General features: G+C 37.5%; 2 protein-coding genes across 3 annotated transcripts; both read right to left on the minus strand.

Moving 5' to 3' along the window:
- Positions 1 to 3,334: 3,334 nt before the first annotated feature.
- LOC141847424 (uncharacterized) lies at positions 3,335 to 15,986 on the minus strand. Of its 2 annotated transcripts, XM_074735466.1 has the most exons (12): positions 15,697 to 15,983; positions 15,448 to 15,566; positions 15,245 to 15,351; positions 15,063 to 15,150; positions 11,009 to 12,197; positions 10,855 to 10,909; positions 10,678 to 10,759; positions 10,452 to 10,532; positions 10,180 to 10,284; positions 10,043 to 10,092; positions 4,209 to 4,353; positions 3,335 to 3,550 (listed from the first exon to the last, which is right to left on the minus strand). In XM_074735466.1, exons 1-12 carry the CDS (start codon positions 15,827 to 15,829, stop codon positions 3,482 to 3,484), a joined length of 2,223 nt encoding a protein of 740 aa, XP_074591567.1. In that variant the 5' UTR covers positions 15,830 to 15,983; the 3' UTR covers positions 3,335 to 3,481. The 2 variants fall into 2 exon arrangements, with proteins under 2 accessions (XP_074591567.1, XP_074591568.1); XM_074735467.1 differs by lacking the exon at positions 3,335 to 3,550 and having other exon boundaries at positions 10,155 to 10,284; positions 15,697 to 15,986.
- Positions 15,987 to 17,622: 1,636 nt separating this feature from the next.
- On the minus strand, positions 17,623 to 19,170 carry LOC141847288 (RHOMBOID-like protein 3). The gene is made up of 5 exons (XM_074735296.1): positions 18,791 to 19,170; positions 18,502 to 18,665; positions 18,274 to 18,437; positions 17,944 to 18,197; positions 17,623 to 17,854 (listed from the first exon to the last, which is right to left on the minus strand). The coding sequence occupies exons 1-5, from the start codon at positions 19,054 to 19,056 to the stop codon at positions 17,743 to 17,745; spliced, it is 960 nt and encodes a 319-aa protein (XP_074591397.1). The 5' UTR covers positions 19,057 to 19,170; the 3' UTR covers positions 17,623 to 17,742.

Below are 19,170 nucleotides of genomic sequence, written 5' to 3' on the forward strand. Positions count from 1 at the left end.
TATAACAATGAACGCATCGGTAGAGCTCATTAAGAACATGGCCATATATATATAGACACACACACACGTAGCACAATGCATTAATTGAATGAGGCAAATTAAAGAAGGGAAATGAAAAGCTTTAAGTTTTGGAGAAAAATTAATTAATAAACCCTACACGAGCAATGCGTTCCTATTTTTTTTTAATGAAATATATTAAATGATAAGAAGAGTTTGTAGGAAGCATCGTAGTGAGATGGGAATTGCCGCCGTAATTTGAGTGCATGACCAGAAAATAATGGCACAGCGACGACAGTATCTATATATCCATTTATGTCTGCGCGCATTAATTAAACTGGGTGGCCAACGGTTGAAGGAGGAGGGAGGATCGATATCTCTAGCTAAATCGGTCTCTGAATCTCATGGAAGTGCTTGTAAGAGAAGGGATAGAGGACATTAGGATGGTAAGTGAATTAAATGCTTGCGAATAAGTTTAGTATTTGAGTTGGTAAGAATTTATTTATGTTGATGAATAAGCGTGAATCAAATTCAAACTCATAAAAAAAAAAAAAACTAAGTCATTTCAATGGTTCGATTCATTTTACACTCGGTTGATTCGATTACCTTCTCAAATAAGTTTAAAATACTATAAAATTTGACTTGACTCGTTTATCCTTTCACATTGTAAAATAATAGACGGACAAATTAAAAAATTAAACTTTTTTTTATTCACTCAAAATCGAATGGAATAAACTTTTCTTTCCTTCTCTGCACTACAAAAAATTGATAAATTTGGGACGAATATTAGCGACAAAAAATATTCGTCATAAATTAGCAATAAATTTTATGATGAAATATATTTTTGTCGTAAATTTATGATAAATTTTTACAACGAAAATAACTTTGTTACAGAATTAGCAACATATTAAATTCATCGTAAATTTTGTTATGAAAAATATTTTTGTCACTAAATTCGTCGTCAAATAGCGATGAAAATATATTTCGTCATCGTTAATTTGTGACGAATAAAATATTCATCACAAATTTAGCGATGAAAAATAAATTCATCGGTAATTCGGCGACGGTTGAATTATTCGTCGCGAATGTGCGATGAAATATTAATTCATCCCCAATTTGACGACGAATTTAACGACAAACGTGATTTTGTTGTTAAATTTAGGACATAACCCTAAATCTCTTGGTCCCTTTTTTTTTCTCTCCCATTTCGCATAGCCTCTCCGGATCCCTACATGTTGCTGTCACGCCATCGCCTCTCCGCTGTTGGTGTCGGTGCCGATGTCGGATCTCTCCAACAAGTGAAGTCCGTCGTTGCCTTTGGTATTCTTCCTCTCCTCTCCCTGTCGCATCTCTCCCATCGAGGTCTCTCCCCCCTCCTCGCATGGTGCCGACGACCCGCTGTGGGCCAGGTGTCGGGGGCTAGCCCCTGCTGGCCAAGGGCCGGGGACCGATAGTCGTTGGTTGGGATTTGACGTCCGTTGGCAAGGGGCCACAGATCGCGGGCCGCTGGCCAGGGGCGGCCGTCCGCAGTCGGTGTTCGCTGTTAGCCTTGGTTACTATTGGCCGCTAGCCGCTGGCGGTGGTTGGTGGTCGCCACTAACTGCGGGCGGTGGTTGCTGGCCACAAGCTTGACTGGCCGACTGATTGCTAGCTCGTATGTTTGCTTGCTTATCCCTGGCCGTGAACTTTGCTAGCTCTGAACTAATTAAGCCTTGAGTAGCCTTAATACTTCTATTTTTTAGGATATTAATTTAGTTTACTAAAATAATTTCTTTGTGCACATTATATTTAATTGTTGATTTTCTAATGTTGTTTGTGCAGTCTATAATTTATGTGGACTTAAAGTAATTGAAGAGATACTCGTCTTTGTTCACCGACTTTAAGTATATTTACAATTATAGTTATTTTTGGATAGTGAAAAGTATTTAGTTATAACCGTGATTGTTTGAATATTAATTTTTGTTATTTCAATTAAGTAGGAATTAATTATGTTTATGTAATTGACGAGGAGGTCTATACTAGTTTTTATTTGTAGTAGATAAAAGCTATTTCAATTTAGTATGAATTAATTATATTTTAATATTTTAAAATTTTTAGATTTAGGAACAATATAGAAAGTAAAAAAAAAAATTGGATGTATAAAAAGAACTTACCTGAACGTAGGAGTTTAACTGATAAATTTATTGTTGAGTTAGAATAATTTTTGAATTTTGCTTCAAGTAACGTTGAGTTTATGAATGAAGATAAAATAAGATGTCCATACAGAAAATATCACAATAGTAAATTTTTACAGTATGATAAAATTTGAGAACATCTTTGTAGATTTAATTTCACCCCAATTACTATAATTGAACTTGTCATGATGAACCGTTCATATTTGATGAGAATTATGGACAAAACATACAAGTCATAATCAGTGGGAATCAAAGTTATTATAATCAATTTAATCCATATTAGAAGATGATAATTGATGCAGCGGGTTAGAATTTCATTGTTGAATCGAATGGTGCAAGTTCTAATTTCCTCCAACAGTTGAACAAATATTTACTGCTTATGCATCATTGTTGGAGGAGACAAAAGTACCAAGAGTCGGTGAAAATATGAATAATGAATTATATATCTAATTTTAAGAATTATTGAGTGATGCAAATGAAACATTATAGTCTGGTTGTGGCAATCACACTAAACTATGGTTTGCCAATTGACGACGAACTCCAATTCATCGTCCATTGGCAACGAACTCAGGTTTGCCAATTGATGATAAACCATAGCTCGTCGTAAATTGATGACGAATTTAACAATAAAATTTATTTTCGTCGTTAAATATTATGATAAAATTTTAAATTTTTATTACAGAAATTAACGACGACTTAATAACAACAAAATTTTATTTATCATAATTTTTATCATAAAATTTTTTACGATAAATTTATTAATAAAATTCATCGTGAAATTTATCCTTAAATTATGATTTTTTTTTTATTGTGCCATCTACCCATGCCTCACTGGAATCTCTCACAGCAGCACCACAATGTCACACGCGGCCGCAAAGCCAACTCGCGGATACAAACAGCGGCCTCACTTGCGATCACGAACTCGCCAGAGTCCGCTGTTCTTTTTTGCTTTCGTTTTTTTTTTTTTTTTGCTTATCTGGGCAACATGAGCAGGTCCTTGGAAATTGCAACCTACCGAGATTTATGTTTTTTCCAAAAAAAAAAAGAAAAGAAAAAGAACAAGCATATATGATCTTTTTATTTACAGTACTATTTTGTCACTCTTCTGCACATCTTATTCTGATAATAAGCATGCAGAATAAAGCTGTTTAAAGATTTTGTGATTAGAAGCGAAAGTTATTTGATTTTATTTGACCTAACAAAACTGAGAATTGCTAGTCAAACACAAAATTTGCAATTTATTGCAAAAGTATTCTCTTCATGTTATCTACACCAAAACTGAGAAAAGTGAACATGGCGTATTGCGAACTTCACATGATGCAGCATTTCTCTTTCGTTTTCGACTCGCTCCTTTGAAACGCACCGGAGTTCCTGGACGCCTGCAGAATTGTAAAGCTTGTTAATCCGTAAAAACTAGCTAGTTTATTGAATAACAAGCAAAATATAATAATTTAGATGAACGCGTATAATGAACAAGAATACTAACAAGAGTGATACATTTCAAGTAGGAAATAAGTAGTCCATGACTTGAATCACTAAGCAAATGACAGATCATCATAGAAGCTTTTACTAAAACATATTGCTTTAGAAATAACAAATTGACCACAAAACTGCAGTCATTTTTATAAGAGACGCAGTGGAGGACGGAGTTGGATTGGGCAACAAACCAAACATTTTTATATTTCAGCAGAGGAAAAAGCATAAGCCCTGGCCGTTAATAGGATGAAACATAGAACCTAGGTCTCAGTCCGATAAGATACAGACCTTGCTAGATAAATTAGTATAAACCCAACAAGATTACAACTAGCCCAAGCAGTTTCAGACATCCATGCCCATCTAGGAGCCTGATTAGACAAAGGTCGGAATCCAATTTTGTCCTAAGCAGTCCAGTCCACAAAACCACTAGTAGAACAAGAAAGAAGTTCAAGCACCAGATAGTTATGCTAAGTTTATTGAAGATCAACAATTATGCCCCCGTAGATAATATAGTTAGACAATATAATCAAGTAGATGCAAGCCTGCAAAAAGCACACATACCGAAGGAGGCCCAGTGGTAAGCTTTGAACGGCCAGTGCCAGATGATGGTTGAGAATGTGGTTGTTGCGGCTGTTGCTGTTGCTGTTGCTGTGGCTGCTGCTCAAACTCTTGTTGTTGAAGTGCTATCGCCAGTTGCAAATCAGAACTGCAATAACATAAAGAAAAGGCTATGCTAAACTAGCAAAAAAGTTTACTAGTAAGAAAATTTGTAATGCAACTATGATATGTTATTAATCTCATGTTGGTATTTTAGGAGTTTCTCATGAGCCTCATTTACTTTGTAATGGTTGTCTATCAAATATGATTTACATCATTTTTCTCAACCACTTCTATATGTTATCAAAGCTATATTTTTTAAACTAAGGTTTTTTCTCTTCAATCTGATTCTAGGGTGGCTGTAATCTAAATTGCAGCCCCCATCATTTGACACCTCCACGACACTTGGCAATTGTCAACGCCGTAGGGTATATTGCATTTTCTGCTCTGAGTTCCTCAGATGAACTCCTTTCACTGCAACTGCAATCTACCCCTCTATCATCCTCCACCTAGCCTCCATTGCATATCACCTTTCCTCCAGTGAATATCTTGGCACTCATCTCAATGCCTCCAACGCTTGGTACTTGCACCACTCCTACAACCACATTATGGGCCTTCAGCAGTGCATCATCTCCCACTTTCTTTGTTGTGAATCAGGCTCACCTACATCTACTGCCATCTATTTGCCTGATATGACTATTCCTCCAAGATATCCCCTTCAGTAGCTACATCATCGCATTTCACATCACCCAGTATGGCTGTCAGATCAAAATCCAGATTATCAGCAAATGCTCTGATTCCATTTCCTAATTCGATATCCCTTTGTTGAATCTTCACCTTCACATTCCAACTGTTGCCCTACCAAGCAGCAACTTGGGTAGTTCTCTGCTGCTTGAAAATTTAGGATCAGTCATGCTGTCTTTTTTGTTGCAGTCCCTGTACATGTTATTAATTCTGGTCCGCCTTATCCTCTTCACTTTTTCCTCATCCTTGGAGCTTTGCTTCTCTCCTTTCTATTGCTTGTTTTCCTTTTCTTCTCATGATTTTTTGACAGCAAGCAATGATTTGCTGAATCCTTTTATGCTGTTTGGTTTATGGAGCCTCCTTTCTACTAGTTTTCTTCTCCACCATGACAACACCTTGAATTTATCGCTGAGTGTCCCAGTTGAAAATTGTTCTCCTCTACTAAATTTCTTCTTAAGCAGCAGCCTTCATCTCCTGTTTCCTCATCTTTCTGTCAATCTTCGCCCATGAAGCCTTCACTTAGTGCTTTCCTTTTCCCATTTCATCTATTCTCTGAATGCTATTATGTGTTATCACAAGCAGCAGCCCACTACAGAGACTTGTCTCTAAGGTTATTATATCATCCTTTCATTCTATCTTCATATAGGACCCCCACAGCAAGTGTTCTTCCTTTTCATATGTTTCCTGTGTTTTTGTATATGTGCCTCCACAGGGAGAAGTCCATTAATGTTCTTGGGATCTCATTTCATCGTCTATAGCTTCATTTTTTCTCTATCAAAGTCCTGATCTGAGATCAATCAATCGCTCTGAAGATCAATCAATTGATGCCCACGTGCTTCATCAACTCTTTCCTAAGCTTTTTTCCTTATGCTTGTGAGCAATGTATTTTTATTTTTCATCATGATCATGTATTAATCATTTTGTTTTGTGATAACTAATCTAGTTTATGTAACAAACAAGAGCACAGATACCCCAACTGGAGGGAGTAATCTAGGAAAGTTTTTAAATTTGAAAGTTTTAAATAGGAAGTGTATACTTTAAATGTTTATTAAGTTGTAAGGTATTATTTTGAAGTGGTGAAGAAAAACAGGAAAACTTATATGATATTTTAGTGAGAAGTTATTTTAGCAAATAATTATTTGTTTACTAAGTAATTAGGGGAATGATTATTTCTTGTTCGATTTTTAGGAGAACAGATCAATGTTGGAGCCTTTAAAAGAGACCCAAACTACACTAGTTAATTTATCTTTGAAGTTCATAACTTTTTGTCAATTTGTATTCTTTGTGAGATTATTATCAACAATGTTCCCTCTCCTGTCCATTGTGCTCCTGACCATCTTGCTTCTTCCTCTTCTTGAATCAAGTGCAAGAGAAACAATTCTCAACCATCATAATCACTCAAGCATTCAGTCAATTTTTTCCCATGCCATTAAACTAGACACTTCCACAAGAATCTCATCGGCACCAAATTTGAGCTTTTCATTGAGATAATTTTTGTTGATTCCCACAAACTTTGCCGCCACGTGTATTTCCTCACCTCTACAAACTCCTTCACTCCTCAACAATAACTTCTCCACTAGTGCCCCACCTTCTTTATGGTAGCCACACCTCAATCGACCTATTTTACTCTGATCTCACCTACATATGAGACCTACACCTCATTTGACAGTCATTGTAAGCCAAAATATCCTCGACCCACCCATCAACCCACATTCCTTGGTTTGTTTAGTAACCTACAAGTACTGTCATCCTGTGTATAATCTTGTGATTTATTGCAACATAGCCGTCATTCACCTACCACCACCCACATGTAGCCACCACTACTACAGCATCTTTGCCATCGCTACCACCATCTACGAGATGAGTCATCAACAACATATTGTATTGAGGGACCTACAACTTCCTCCCATCTTCACCTGCAAACAAATCCCATCTCAACTTGAGATCTGCCAGCCCTCTCTAGAGAAGACCACCCTCTTGATCTTGCATAGCCTAGCACAAATACCTGTCACACATCTAGACAAACTAACCAATAAACCAAGTGACACACCATCTTCTAAATTTGCCGCCAATAGAGATCCAGTACCTCCACCCATCTCTCCTCTGACACAATGAGATTCTAGTTGTCAAGTCCTATCCTGAAAAATGTTGACCCGACAGCCCAACCTCCATCTCCACAAGACAATAGCCCTACTTCGCCTGATTTGCCACTAAAAATAATATCAATGACCAATGATCCAGAAGAGATCACAGAAAGACCCTTCGGTAGTAGATCCCTCTTTCTCGTAGTATAGGTTACTCAATTAGTACTATAGCTACATGTGCTATAGTAGCCTTTTGTAATTCACCCTCCTCTCATTAATTGAAGTTGTGTTCTAAAAAAACCAACTAGAGGAAAAAAGATATATTAAGTGGCAGGCCTACCATGTTGGCATCTAATACAGGAACTTCTGATTTGATGCAAGTAACCTTTCAAATTATGAGAAAAAAGGATTATATAGGGCAATGCAACAATAGATGGGCATGTATCACTTTGGTATAATCATTCCTCTCTTTTTGAAAATTATTAGTTTAAATTTTTTACATTTAATTAAAGTTTCACAATAATATAGTGTATACCTTATTCATCAAAAAGCATCCATCATATTTAGATAAACACATCATTCCATATCAAAAAATATATATATCTTCATGTTTATAACTTCTTTGCTTTGACCTAGTCAACCATCACTCATCTTATTTTAGTTCATATAATAAGTCGCCATCCAGTATATTTTTGTCATTGTGCCTTAGTTAATGAATTACTTAAATTTATAATTGTTGATACTTATTTATCATCTTCTATCACACATAATGCAAGAAAATGCACCACTATTATGCATTGGTTCTCATTGATCATCTTAGAAAAATGAAAGAAAATGCACCACTATTATGAGTGCATTGATACTTATTGATCATATTAGACCAACATAATGAAAGAAAATGCACCACTATTATGAGTGAATGAGAGAAATAACTACTTAAAAAGGTTCTGAAATCAAAATGCAAAACAAGCTTTCATTTAGGAAAAACTTGGATACTCTAGACAATTCACTCTTTTGATAAACCAATACAGACTTAACAGTAAGATATCTATCCTCACCCATATTAGATGACATATGGAAGCATCCTAGTATTTTTTATATGTATGCATTATGTGGTGACAAAACATAGAATGGTAGTATGAATGTTATTTCCACAAAGGCTTCCAAATCATATTCGAAACTCAAACAAGCCCTTACAAAGTCACACAAATAGAGCAAAAAGAACAAACATCAAGACCTAGAGATGGATTTAATCTTAGTACAATAGGAGATGCTTCCTACCTCACCTAGTGATTTTCCTCTCTTAAAGACAAACTCCTAATAATTAAGTCTTGATACTTAATTAGAGAAAAACTCACTAATGACTTGCTCTTATCAAGAAACATTCAATACAACTACTAATTTTAATTGCATAAAAACATCTATTGCTCACACTGACTAATCCCTTTCTCAAGAGGCCCAAGAACCTTTAAATAGGCTCCAGTGCTTAACACCAAAAGAACCTCCTAACAACCTGCCCCTTTTAGGAAGCATCTTACATGACATTAGTCATACCGCTTTAGTGATCTATCACTTGTGACCGACGATCCTTCAAGTCTTCTATAGAATTGTTTGACAATTCACCACCTTAAAAATGCATTTCACATGTCATTAATCATGACATAGACCTACAATTATCAGACTGCCTAAGACCCCAAAAGGATTAACCAAGTCATATAGACAAATGACAAATTAGGAACACAAATTTCTCTTTTATCAATTGATGACTTACAAAGATTCTGCTAAGACATCCACAAGTATATGCTCTTCCTAGTCATTTTTTGAGCCTATAACTTGTGATTATATTGATTTGGGTTCCTTTATCTCTCCTTCCATCCACCAAATTGAAAATTTTATTGTGTTCATGAGAGAGATATATGACCATACCAGGGGAAGAATTATTACAAATAATATCTTGATGCACATCATAGATTAAAGGACAGCTACATGCATTATACATTCATTAGCCCAAGAAATCCCTTAATGACTTCTCTAAATTTAAATTCAGTCCACCATCTCTTAGAAAATATGGTTCTAATGCTTACTTATTAAGTTTTCAACATATTTAAATGCTAGTACAATTTTCAAATTAAAAATATGTTAATTTACTAGGAGAAGATCGAGCCTCCATCATTATAGGTTGGCCATTTTACAAGAGAGACACAGAGCTTTTCTACTTCTAGATCAGTCACGACATTTCTTTACTAGGAAGGACAGCCAAAAAGGACAAAAAAGCAATATAGTCAAAATCAATCTGTTAAAAGTTTAGAAGGATAAGGATAATCAAAAGGACAACCAAAAGAAAATATGAAATTATGTTATGTGAAGGTCAAGATTCAAATGGTGTAATTCTATTCCATAGTTATGGTAAAGGACGCACCAAACTGAAGATGCTAACAACTCGGCTAGAATCCAATTCCACTTGATGGGAAGATGCAATTTAAAATTAGGCAAGTTTTTTATTTGAAACTTTTAAGTAGGAAGTTAAGCTTTTACAAGTTTTTAAGAAGTTTTTTAACAAAAAACAAAATAGGAAAGTAGGATAAGCAAAAAGGAACCAATCCCCTCTTTTAAAATATTCTTTAAATTTAACAAGTTTTCCTCATTATAAGGTTTTGTTCCAGGGTGTGTAAATTTTAGTAGGATTGTTAGTGTTGTGGATGAGTTCCACAGTGATATTTTTTTGCTTTAAGGTTTAGCCACACCCAATTTATATACTTTTTAATGATTGTGTTTCAAATATGATTGATCCTGATTTATTTTACCTACTCCTAGAGTAATGATTAAAAACCGTAACTTCTTAAGAAAACCCCTTTCAAAAAAGGATGTGTGGTATGTATTTCCACTGTACAAATTAACAGACGTCTTATCTCTTTTAAACAGAGAGCATGCATGCAATTCAGCTTATGCATAAAAGCAAAGAAAGCATACCTAAAAGCTGAACTAGAGGGATCTGAGCTCTCAAGCTCTGCCAGATAATCCTGCATATTGATAAATCATCATGATCAAAACTTTTACTTGCAATGAACACTCAAAGTTATACCTAATTGTGGTGATACAATACATACAGCTGTACTAGTCACAGCACTTTGTTCATTCCACGAGTCATGGACTTGATTGTCGACCTTAAATTCTGTAAAGTAGCCAGTCATGAAAACAGTATCTCCATTGACCTTCAGGATATACAAGAAATAAAGTTAGCAAAATTATAATTTTTGAAGAATATAATAAAGAAAAAAAATTGAAGCTGACATGGCATTAATAAACAGATCATATTCCATTAAATAAGAAAATAGAATCAGAAAAGGATGAATCAATAACTCCATCAGACTAACTATACCTCATTTAACTTTTCCCAAACCAAATCTGGCTGGTTCATATAACCTTGATCAGTAGCCAAGAGATACAATTCGCCATTAAACTATAGAAGTAAAAAAAAAAAATTTGTCAAAAGTCATGAAAAAACAATTTCATTAAATTTATCTCTATCTTAACCTGTCACTTACAAAATCAGCAAACCAGTAGAAATAAAAGAAACAGAGCACGGACTCCACTGATTTGCTTACCTTAAACATAGTGCTAAAATGATTATTTCTGAAGAATACACAGAGTTCTCTCTCCTTAAGATCTTCTTGCAAGCAAAACAGTCTGGAAACAAAAGACAAACAGTAAATCAATATAAGTATATCCATAATTAGTTTGGATATGATTTACCTATACACCAAAAAGTGAGGAAACTTCACCCGTAAATTGTCAATTGACTGGCATTGTGTTCTAGAAAATTCTTCATGAGTTGCCCTAGATAGAATTTTAACCAATAATTGTTGAGAATTCCATGAAAATACCAAGACAGTACACAAGAATCTATTGAAAAATCAAGACCAGGAATCGCCTTACACTGTTTATGATCAACAACATCCCTAGTGTTTACAGTGTGGCAGTCTTCTTTTTTCTCAGCCTGCTCAGCAAGTACTATCTCACCTTCATAGACTGGCTCCCTATTTGCATATGACAAAATTCCTAATTCAAAGATGGTTTCTTCTCCTTCATATATAGGTTCATGCTCCTGGATACTTGAAGCAGAAATCTCAGAAAATTCTGAAAGTTCCTTCCCATTTGAGGATTGCAAACTACTCGGTGCATCTGTGCTCAAGCTACCAGGACCATTTACTGAAACATTAATCAGGTCCTGGTAGCTGCAGCACCTGTCTGAGCTAACTAGACTAGAAGATTCTACATTCGGAGCCTGGTCAGGCATTGCAGTACCAATTTCCTCTGATTTGCTATATCTTTCATAAACAAGAGGTCCTTCAGGGGCTTCCTCCTTCCTATGAATCTCAGTAGCTTCATTGAAAAGCAAAGAATCACTATGAATCTCAGTAGTTTCATTGGCAATCAAAGGACCATCTTCTGAAGACATATTCTCCTTCAAACCGAGAGATTCATTGCAGCCTTGAGATACTGACTGGTTGGTTTCATGATGTACATCTGTAGCTTCCACCACTGAAGAATCAACACAAGCTTCAGAGGTAGGTATCTGAATATGTTCCTTTCCATTTAAACCAGACATAGAAACACTAGAAAGTTCTGAAACTTCAGCCTTTGAGAGATTTAAGGCCTTCATCAGCTTCTCTTCTTCTTGGATATCATCTGTACCTCTCAGTTGCTGAATGGTGTGAGGTGCATCAGTAGCTTGTATCCCTAAAGCATCAGCATGAGCTTGAGAAGTAGATATTTGAATATCAACCTTTCCATCTAAACCAGGCATGGAAGCACTGGAAGGTTCTGAAACTTCAGCCCTTGGGAGATTTAAGGCTTTCATGAGCTCCTCTTCTTCTTGGATATTACCATTACTTCTTGGTTGCTCACCAGGATTTGAAACCCAATGATCATCAAATGATCTACCTCTTGAAAGGCTTGGTGATGGAACTCCTAAGGTAGCAGTAGTTGAAGCAACAAAATCAACACAATCTCCTTCCTCTTTGCCCTCATTATCTGCTTCACATCTCCTTGCTTCAAAAGCAACAAGCTCAGCGACAAGAGTGTTATAAGACTTTGATCCAATTGCTGCTGCAGTGTCAACATCCTAGTATACAGCATAAATTAGCCAGACTTACAGATTTCTTTTTACAAATTTTAATCTATAACAGAGGTTAAACCAGTACAAGCATTCCACAATTTATTATAGTAAAGCTACACAGAGCCATTGGAATTAACAACCAAATGGCATAAACAAACAAATAACCATTAGGGTGTAGAACCAATACAGCAAGGAGCCCAGCACACACAAAATCAAGAAATATTCAGATGATGGAAAGGGTATAGAAGTGACTGGAAAAATATTATGTTAAGAAAGGATTTTTTTTATAGTGCACACTGAATATAAGAAGATGTTGCTAAAAATAATAATAATAATAAAGCCTTATATACTGGAAACATACATGGCTTTTCTTTGTACAGTGATAGTTTTTCTTTTTTGAATTGTTCTTCATCCAACTAGGTGCAGAAAGACAGTAGAAGTCTAGATGTAGTTGTCAATCATCTGAAGCTATTTATGCAAAAGCATGACAACAAGACGGTAGTTGTTCCGAAGATTATGACTGAAGATGGATATTGTGAGACTTATCTTCATTATACTGCACTTTACATTTTCATAGTAGATGGATCATGGAAATGAGTCAACTTTTAGCTGCAAATGTGCATGTCCTGGTGAATTTCCTATCCATACAAAACTGTTCCCATTATACTTATCCTTTTCAGCTGAAATTTAAATGTCACAAGAACTTTCCTTTTGTTGTCCATACAAAACTTTCTCCATTGTACTTATCCAGTCAACCAACTAAGAATATGTCGGAGTTAAAGCAGTCCAAGCAATAGCAAATGACAGTTCCACAAAGGGGTATAGAAGTGACTGGAAAAATAGTATGTTAAGAAAGGATTTTTTTTAATAGTGCACAGTGAATATAAGATGTTGCTAAAAATAATAATAATCATAGAAAAGCCTTATATACTGGAAATATACATGACTTTTCTTTGTACAGTGATAGTTTTTCTTTTTTGAATTGCTCTTCATCCAACCAGAAAGATAGTAGAAGTCTAGATAGAATTGTCAATCATCTGAAGCTATTTATGCAAAAGCATGACAACAAGACGGTAGTTGTTCTCAAGATAATGACTGAAGATGGATATTGTGGGGCTTATCTTCATTATACTGCACTTTACATTTTCATAGTAGATGGATCATGGATATGAGTCAACTTTTAGCTGCAAGTGTGTGTGTCCTGTGAATTTCCTATCCGTACAAAAACTGTTCCCATTATACTTATCCGTTTTAGCTGAAATTTAAATGTCACAAGGACTTTCCTTTTGTTGTCCATATAAAACTTTCTCCATTGTACAATGGATCCTTTCCCCGGACCCCGCATGGCGGGAGCTTCGTGCACCGGGCTGCCCTTTTTTTTCTTCATCCAACTAGGTGCAGAAAGACAGTAGAAGTCTAGATAGAGTTGTCAATCATCTGAAGCTATTTATGCAAAAGCATGACAACAAGACGGTAGTTGTTCTCAAGATAATGACTGAAGATGGATATTGTGAGACTATCTTCATTATACTGGATCATGGATATGAGTCAACTTTTAGCTGCAAATGTGCATGTCCTGGTGAATTTCCTATCCGTACAAAAACTGTTCCCATTATACTTATCCTTTTTAGCTGAAATTTAAATGTCACAAGGACTTTCCTTTTGTTGTCCAAACAAAACTTTCTCCATTGTGCTTATCCAGTCAACCAACTAAGAATATGTCGGAGTTAAAGCAGTCCAAGCATTAGCAAATGACAGTTCCACTAAGTCGTTAATCGGCATGCATGCACGCAAGCATGCACACCCAAGCACCAACACATACGCACACCCAAGCACCCTCACACACGCACACATACATGATAAAATAAAGTGTTGCAATTAAAATCAGATGAGAACACATGCATGCATGCACACACACGTGTATGGACATGAGCACACATAGGCGCACACCCACGCACATGTGTCACACATATCCACGCACCCACACCCACACACATGCGCTTGCCCACACACACTCACACCGACATGCACAAGCGCGCACAGACACACACACATGTATACATGCACAAAAAAAAAGAAAAAAAAAAACTAGTAGCCCTGCATTAACTTCAAGAAAACAGGCATGATGCTGAATCTAGAGATAAGTTGTTCATTATAGGTAATAGAACTAGGAAATGTAGGAAAAAATAATTGAGTTGAATATTTCAATAACAAATTTAGCATTTGCACATCCTGTTCCTAATTCCTATTATTGATTCATAATTCAAATAATTGACAGAATGAAAAAAAATGCACACAATCAGCATTGCAAACAAAACAGTGAAGGAAACAAAACTCAAGTAGCAAAAAAGTGGAGACTTGGTAGTAGGAAAAGAGTAAGGAAAGAAGAAACATGATAAATTTAGTGTTGTAATTAAAATGAGAAGAGAACACTGAAATGTCCACACGCACACAACATAAATCTTTGTCGAGGATAGAGAACCCTAACTTCAAGAACACATGTAACATTTTGTGCATCATTCAGACAGTTCTTAATATGTGACAACCAACCTTCTGACGGTCAATTATTATTCAAAACATGGTAGCTAAAAAAAATAGTTGTATTAAGGCATCATTTAAATGCACCTGAAAATTCAATAGATTATCAAGCAATCATATAAAACAAGTTATTGAAATAATAATTCATACTGTGTCAATCACCAGGATGCAAAAGACTAACAAAAGACACCAGATGGATGTATCAAGCTACTGTGTCAATCATGCTCAGATTACCAAGTGCATAGCAGAACCATGTGTGATGTGTATAACTTCTAGCAAATACATTAACTGAAAAAAAAGAATCAAAAGGAACCAGAACACCAAGGATGTTACCTGGGGATCTACAATCCAACCATGGTACAGACCAATATCAAGGAGATCAAATATGGCGCATTCACGGGTAAACTCAAAATCGTCAATCCTATACAATTAGTATCATGCACTATTATAACTTTGATATAACAATATTTCTTGACGAGAACAATACATAGAAATTAGTAATAGTGACAACGCACTTCCTGAAATGCAGATTTACATCAATCCCTGTGGCGAGCCGTGGAAGAAGATCAATTGCGTCAGATATGTTCTGTTGCTGGTTGTTGACGTATTCATCACCCTTGTCCTGCAGAGGAGCACAAAACAACCACAATATCAATACAACTAGAAAAAATAAATAAATGCATAAATCCTTGCACCGGCTCAAATTCCATCTCTTAACCTGCACGTTGCTGTTGGAATCAATCAACCTTTCCGCGACAAGAGAAAGCAGTTTCTGCAGCGAGACCTCCGATGCGTCCAAGCTCAAACTGATATTATTCCTCAGCAGTAAAACATTGCCTACCCACACCAAAAGAACAACCAACCCGCATCAGGCATCCCAGACGGCAATCAGAATGTGATTAATCGGATACGATGGCGCCCGCATTTGATGGTTTAGGGAAAACCACAGAGAGGGAAAAGCGCTTACATATGGCAAGAAGAGGGCAAGGACCGTTGTCGTTCTGGAGCACAATCGGGGTCTCGCGACCGAGGAAGTGGACCACCTTGGTCTTGTAGAGAGTCTCCTCCGCATCCTTCCGCTTCTCCTCCTCCTCCTCCATCGCCGCCTCCTATTTCCCTTCTCCGATCGTCACGCGAGAATCCCTAGCTCTTCTTCTCCACCACCAGGCCGGAGAGGGCTCGAATCGAAGAAGCGACGCGACGCGACGCGAAGGAAAATGAGAAGAAGCGGCGAGGGACGTGGAGGGATTAAAATGGAAAACCCAAAGGTCACGAACCCATCGGTTAAATTTATGCACTTCGATCGGATCGATACAGGCCGTCGGATGAAGTTCGCTCGTGACGCCGGTCCACCGTCGGTAGCTATCTGACCGTCGATTTGACCGCCAATGGAGTGCCCAGGTCTCTCGAGTGATGGAGGTGTGGTCCCCACTTGGTGAACAAATGGAATACCGAATTCGAAACTGACGTTGTTAGAGCCCTTTCCAATTTAATGAGCGCTAGTTTGGGCCTACGTGGCCCAAGCACAGTCCAATAGTAGCACAATTTGTGGAATTAGAGGATGCCTAAAAAATATTAATTATTATTATTATTATTATTATTTATCCCACTTAATTTGTTTCTAAAAAAAAAATCAATCTTAATTCTTAACATAAAAATTCTAAATTCATTTGCGGTTCATTTTTGACTTATTTGATCTGTCCAAAATCAAGCAAAACGAAATCTTTCTCTTTGTAAATCCAATGAACCATAAATCCTAAATCCTAAAAATGAACATCTTGATTGTCGCAACTATTGTGACCGCCGCGCACTTGCAATTTGACTATCAATCGTTGGCATTTCGCCCGCAAGCTTATCACTATCATTGGTCGTGAATCACTTGCAACCTTTACGGCCACAACTCATAGTCAAGTCGCAAAATCACTCATGGTCATTGCAACCGCAAGCTCGTGGCCAGATTGATTTGATTGCCGCGGACGCAAGCTTGCAACCAAGCCACAAATTGCTTGTGGTCATCACAACTATGACCTCACAATTTAACCATGTGTTATGGTTGTCATGCCCTATTCCTTACTGTTTTCCTCTTCTTTGTTCTTCTTCTTCTTTTGATGTCAGATTGATAATAGTAATTATTTTGCAAGTGAAAAATAAGAGAAAATTATGGAGAAAATAAATTCAAGAAATTAAAAAGAAAAACAAAGAGAAAGTCGCGATGACACTATCTCTAGAATTTTGTCAAAAAAATAAAAATTTTATTCAATTATCCAAACTAATCCTAAATGACTAAACATGCATATAAATAAATTATAAATCAAATTATAACTTGAAAAAATCAACAATACATAAAAAATTTTAAAATAAAAAATTACTATAAATAATAAAAAATAAATTCGTAACCGCAAATGGAGCACTAAACGATGTCAGATGGATGCGAAAGTAGATCGGTATGAATTTTATCAAATACCAAATAAAGATCTTTGAAAGAACTTCGATAAGCAATTGATCGTGTCTCATTTTGATATCCGAGTCAAAAATTATGATCCATTAAAGGTCGACTTTTCATGTATCACCCTTGCATCACTAACATTATTGAAATGAAACAACATGCTACTTCAACAAAAGGTGAAATCTGCCATCCAACTGTCCCACATAATCGGTCCCACAACCATGTGTGAGGAAGTAAATCGAAAAATTGCAATTGACCACAACGAGAAAGACATTGTCTCGGCTTCGCTGAGATTCGACCCTTGCCTATTTCAATAAATATGTTCCGTTATAATCAACTCAATTATGCATCGAAGACTACACAACACGCTACAAACAAGAGTGGCATCGCTACAAATAAGAGTGGCAGGGCATAATTGAGTTGGTATCTAAGCGGTAGACTTGCATCAAAGAGCAACAAAACCAAATTTTGAGCTATGCACAAGAAACATCTAACTATAACAAAAGATGCATCTAATAGTTTCACTGCCTCAATGTTCCCTTCCACCCTGTGAAAGGCCGGAGTTGTTCAGTCCTCGCAAACCCACCTCGACGTCGGCACACAGTTCAAGTAGTGGCACCAATGGCAACGATCATTTCCGTCAACTCCTGTGAAGAGCATGACCAATCCGACGACGAATCTGCAGAAGAAACTAGCTAGCAGTGTTAGTCCATCAAGTGCAGGATCTAACAACAAAGATGATCACTAAGAACAATGAAGAATTCTCACCCAGCGACGAGCAAAAGCAACGCAATCAACCACAAGACGTATTGGTATGCTTTGTATTTGGATGAAATCTGGGCTGGGAAAGGAAGATGATCCTCGCGTTCCATCCAACCAAACTGAGGCCGGATTAGGAGAACGAAACCTAGGAGGAAACCAGACAAGAAGCCTCCGATATGGGCGAAGTAATCGACATGGGGAAAGAAGCCGATGCCCAAGTTGATCGCGACGATGATTATAAGAATCAGCAGAGCTGCAGCCTGCGAAAGGAGATCGAATCGATCAGAGACCATGGTGCCAAGCTAAGCTGGAGACGTTTTTAGGGTAGACAATTACCCTATTTGAATAGATTGTCCAGTTTATGATGAGTTCTGAAACCATTGATCCAAGAAGCCCAAACAAAGAACCAGAAGCACCAACAGAAATGCCATTCCTCAGGAGAAGAGCAGAAAGAAGGGCGCCACCGATGCCTGATAAAAGATATATTGTTCCAATGCGAGCTGCAAAGGAGAGATCTTTGTCGATGTATTCAAGAAACAATCTGAACTTGGAAAGAGCACATACCAAATCCAAATTGCTGCTCGAGACGAATTCCGACGAAGAGCAGGCAAAGCATGTTCGTGAGTAGGTGGATGAGTCCTGCGTGCAACCAGATGCAGGTAACAAGCCGCCAAGCTTGATGCTGATGGACTACTTTGCTCCGCCGAAGAGCCCCCATTTTTTCCAAACTGGAGCAAAAGGAGAATCGCAAAATTTCATCAGAAGAACACGTTTTAATAGCGCAGAAAGGAGAATCGCGATGTGCGCGACCCAAAACGAAATAAAAATCCAAACTTTTAGGAGGTGGATTTACGAGGACGCGGAGGGGCCGAGAAGGGGGTTCTGGCGGACGGGCTGAAAGGAGAAGCGGTGGAGGAAGCGGGCGGAGCAGGAGCCGTAGGGCTGGGAGTGAGCGGGGCAGTTGTTTACGTACATCTCCACCACGAACACCGCAACGCACGCCGCAAGGATGAGCGGCACCAGCCACGGCGTCCAGACGCGCTGCTCCTCGTATCCATGGGCTACGCCGCCGCCGCGACGCTTGCCGGCGCCGCCCCTGCTAGCCTCGACGTCTGCCATCAGGGAGAGTGAGGAGCTTCGGTCGAGGTCGAGGGGATGGTGGAATCCGGCGAGGGTTGGGTGGCTTCGAAGGGCAGTGAGATGGAGAAGTTAACCAGCTCATGAAGCAGGGGA

Source organism: Curcuma longa, chromosome 16 (genome assembly GCF_044706935.1).
Source record: "Curcuma longa cultivar G26 ecotype Majalengka, Jawa Barat chromosome 16, ITB_CL_G26_1.1, whole genome shotgun sequence".
Lineage (NCBI taxonomy): Eukaryota > Viridiplantae > Streptophyta > Magnoliopsida > Zingiberales > Zingiberaceae > Curcuma > Curcuma longa.

Coding starts and splice junctions, on each gene's coding strand:
- LOC141847424 (XM_074735466.1), bottom strand. CDS start 15,829: ATGGAGGAGGAGGAGGAGAAGCGGAAGGATGCGGAGGAGACTCTCTAC. Junction 15,352..15,447: donor ATTCCAACAGCAACGTGCAG/GTTAAGAGATGG, acceptor GCTCCTCTGCAG/GACAAGGGTGATGAATACGT. Junction 15,151..15,244: donor GTAAATCTGCATTTCAGGAA/GTGCGTTGTCAC, acceptor CTAATTGTATAG/GATTGACGATTTTGAGTTTA.
- LOC141847288 (XM_074735296.1), bottom strand. CDS start 19,056: ATGGCAGACGTCGAGGCTAGCAGGGGCGGCGCCGGCAAGCGTCGCGGC. Junction 18,666..18,790: donor CTCGGCCCCTCCGCGTCCTC/GTAAATCCACCT, acceptor CTTTTGCTCCAG/TTTGGAAAAAATGGGGGCTC. Junction 18,198..18,273: donor GGACAATCTATTCAAATAGG/GTAATTGTCTAC, acceptor CTCCTTTCGCAG/GCTGCAGCTCTGCTGATTCT.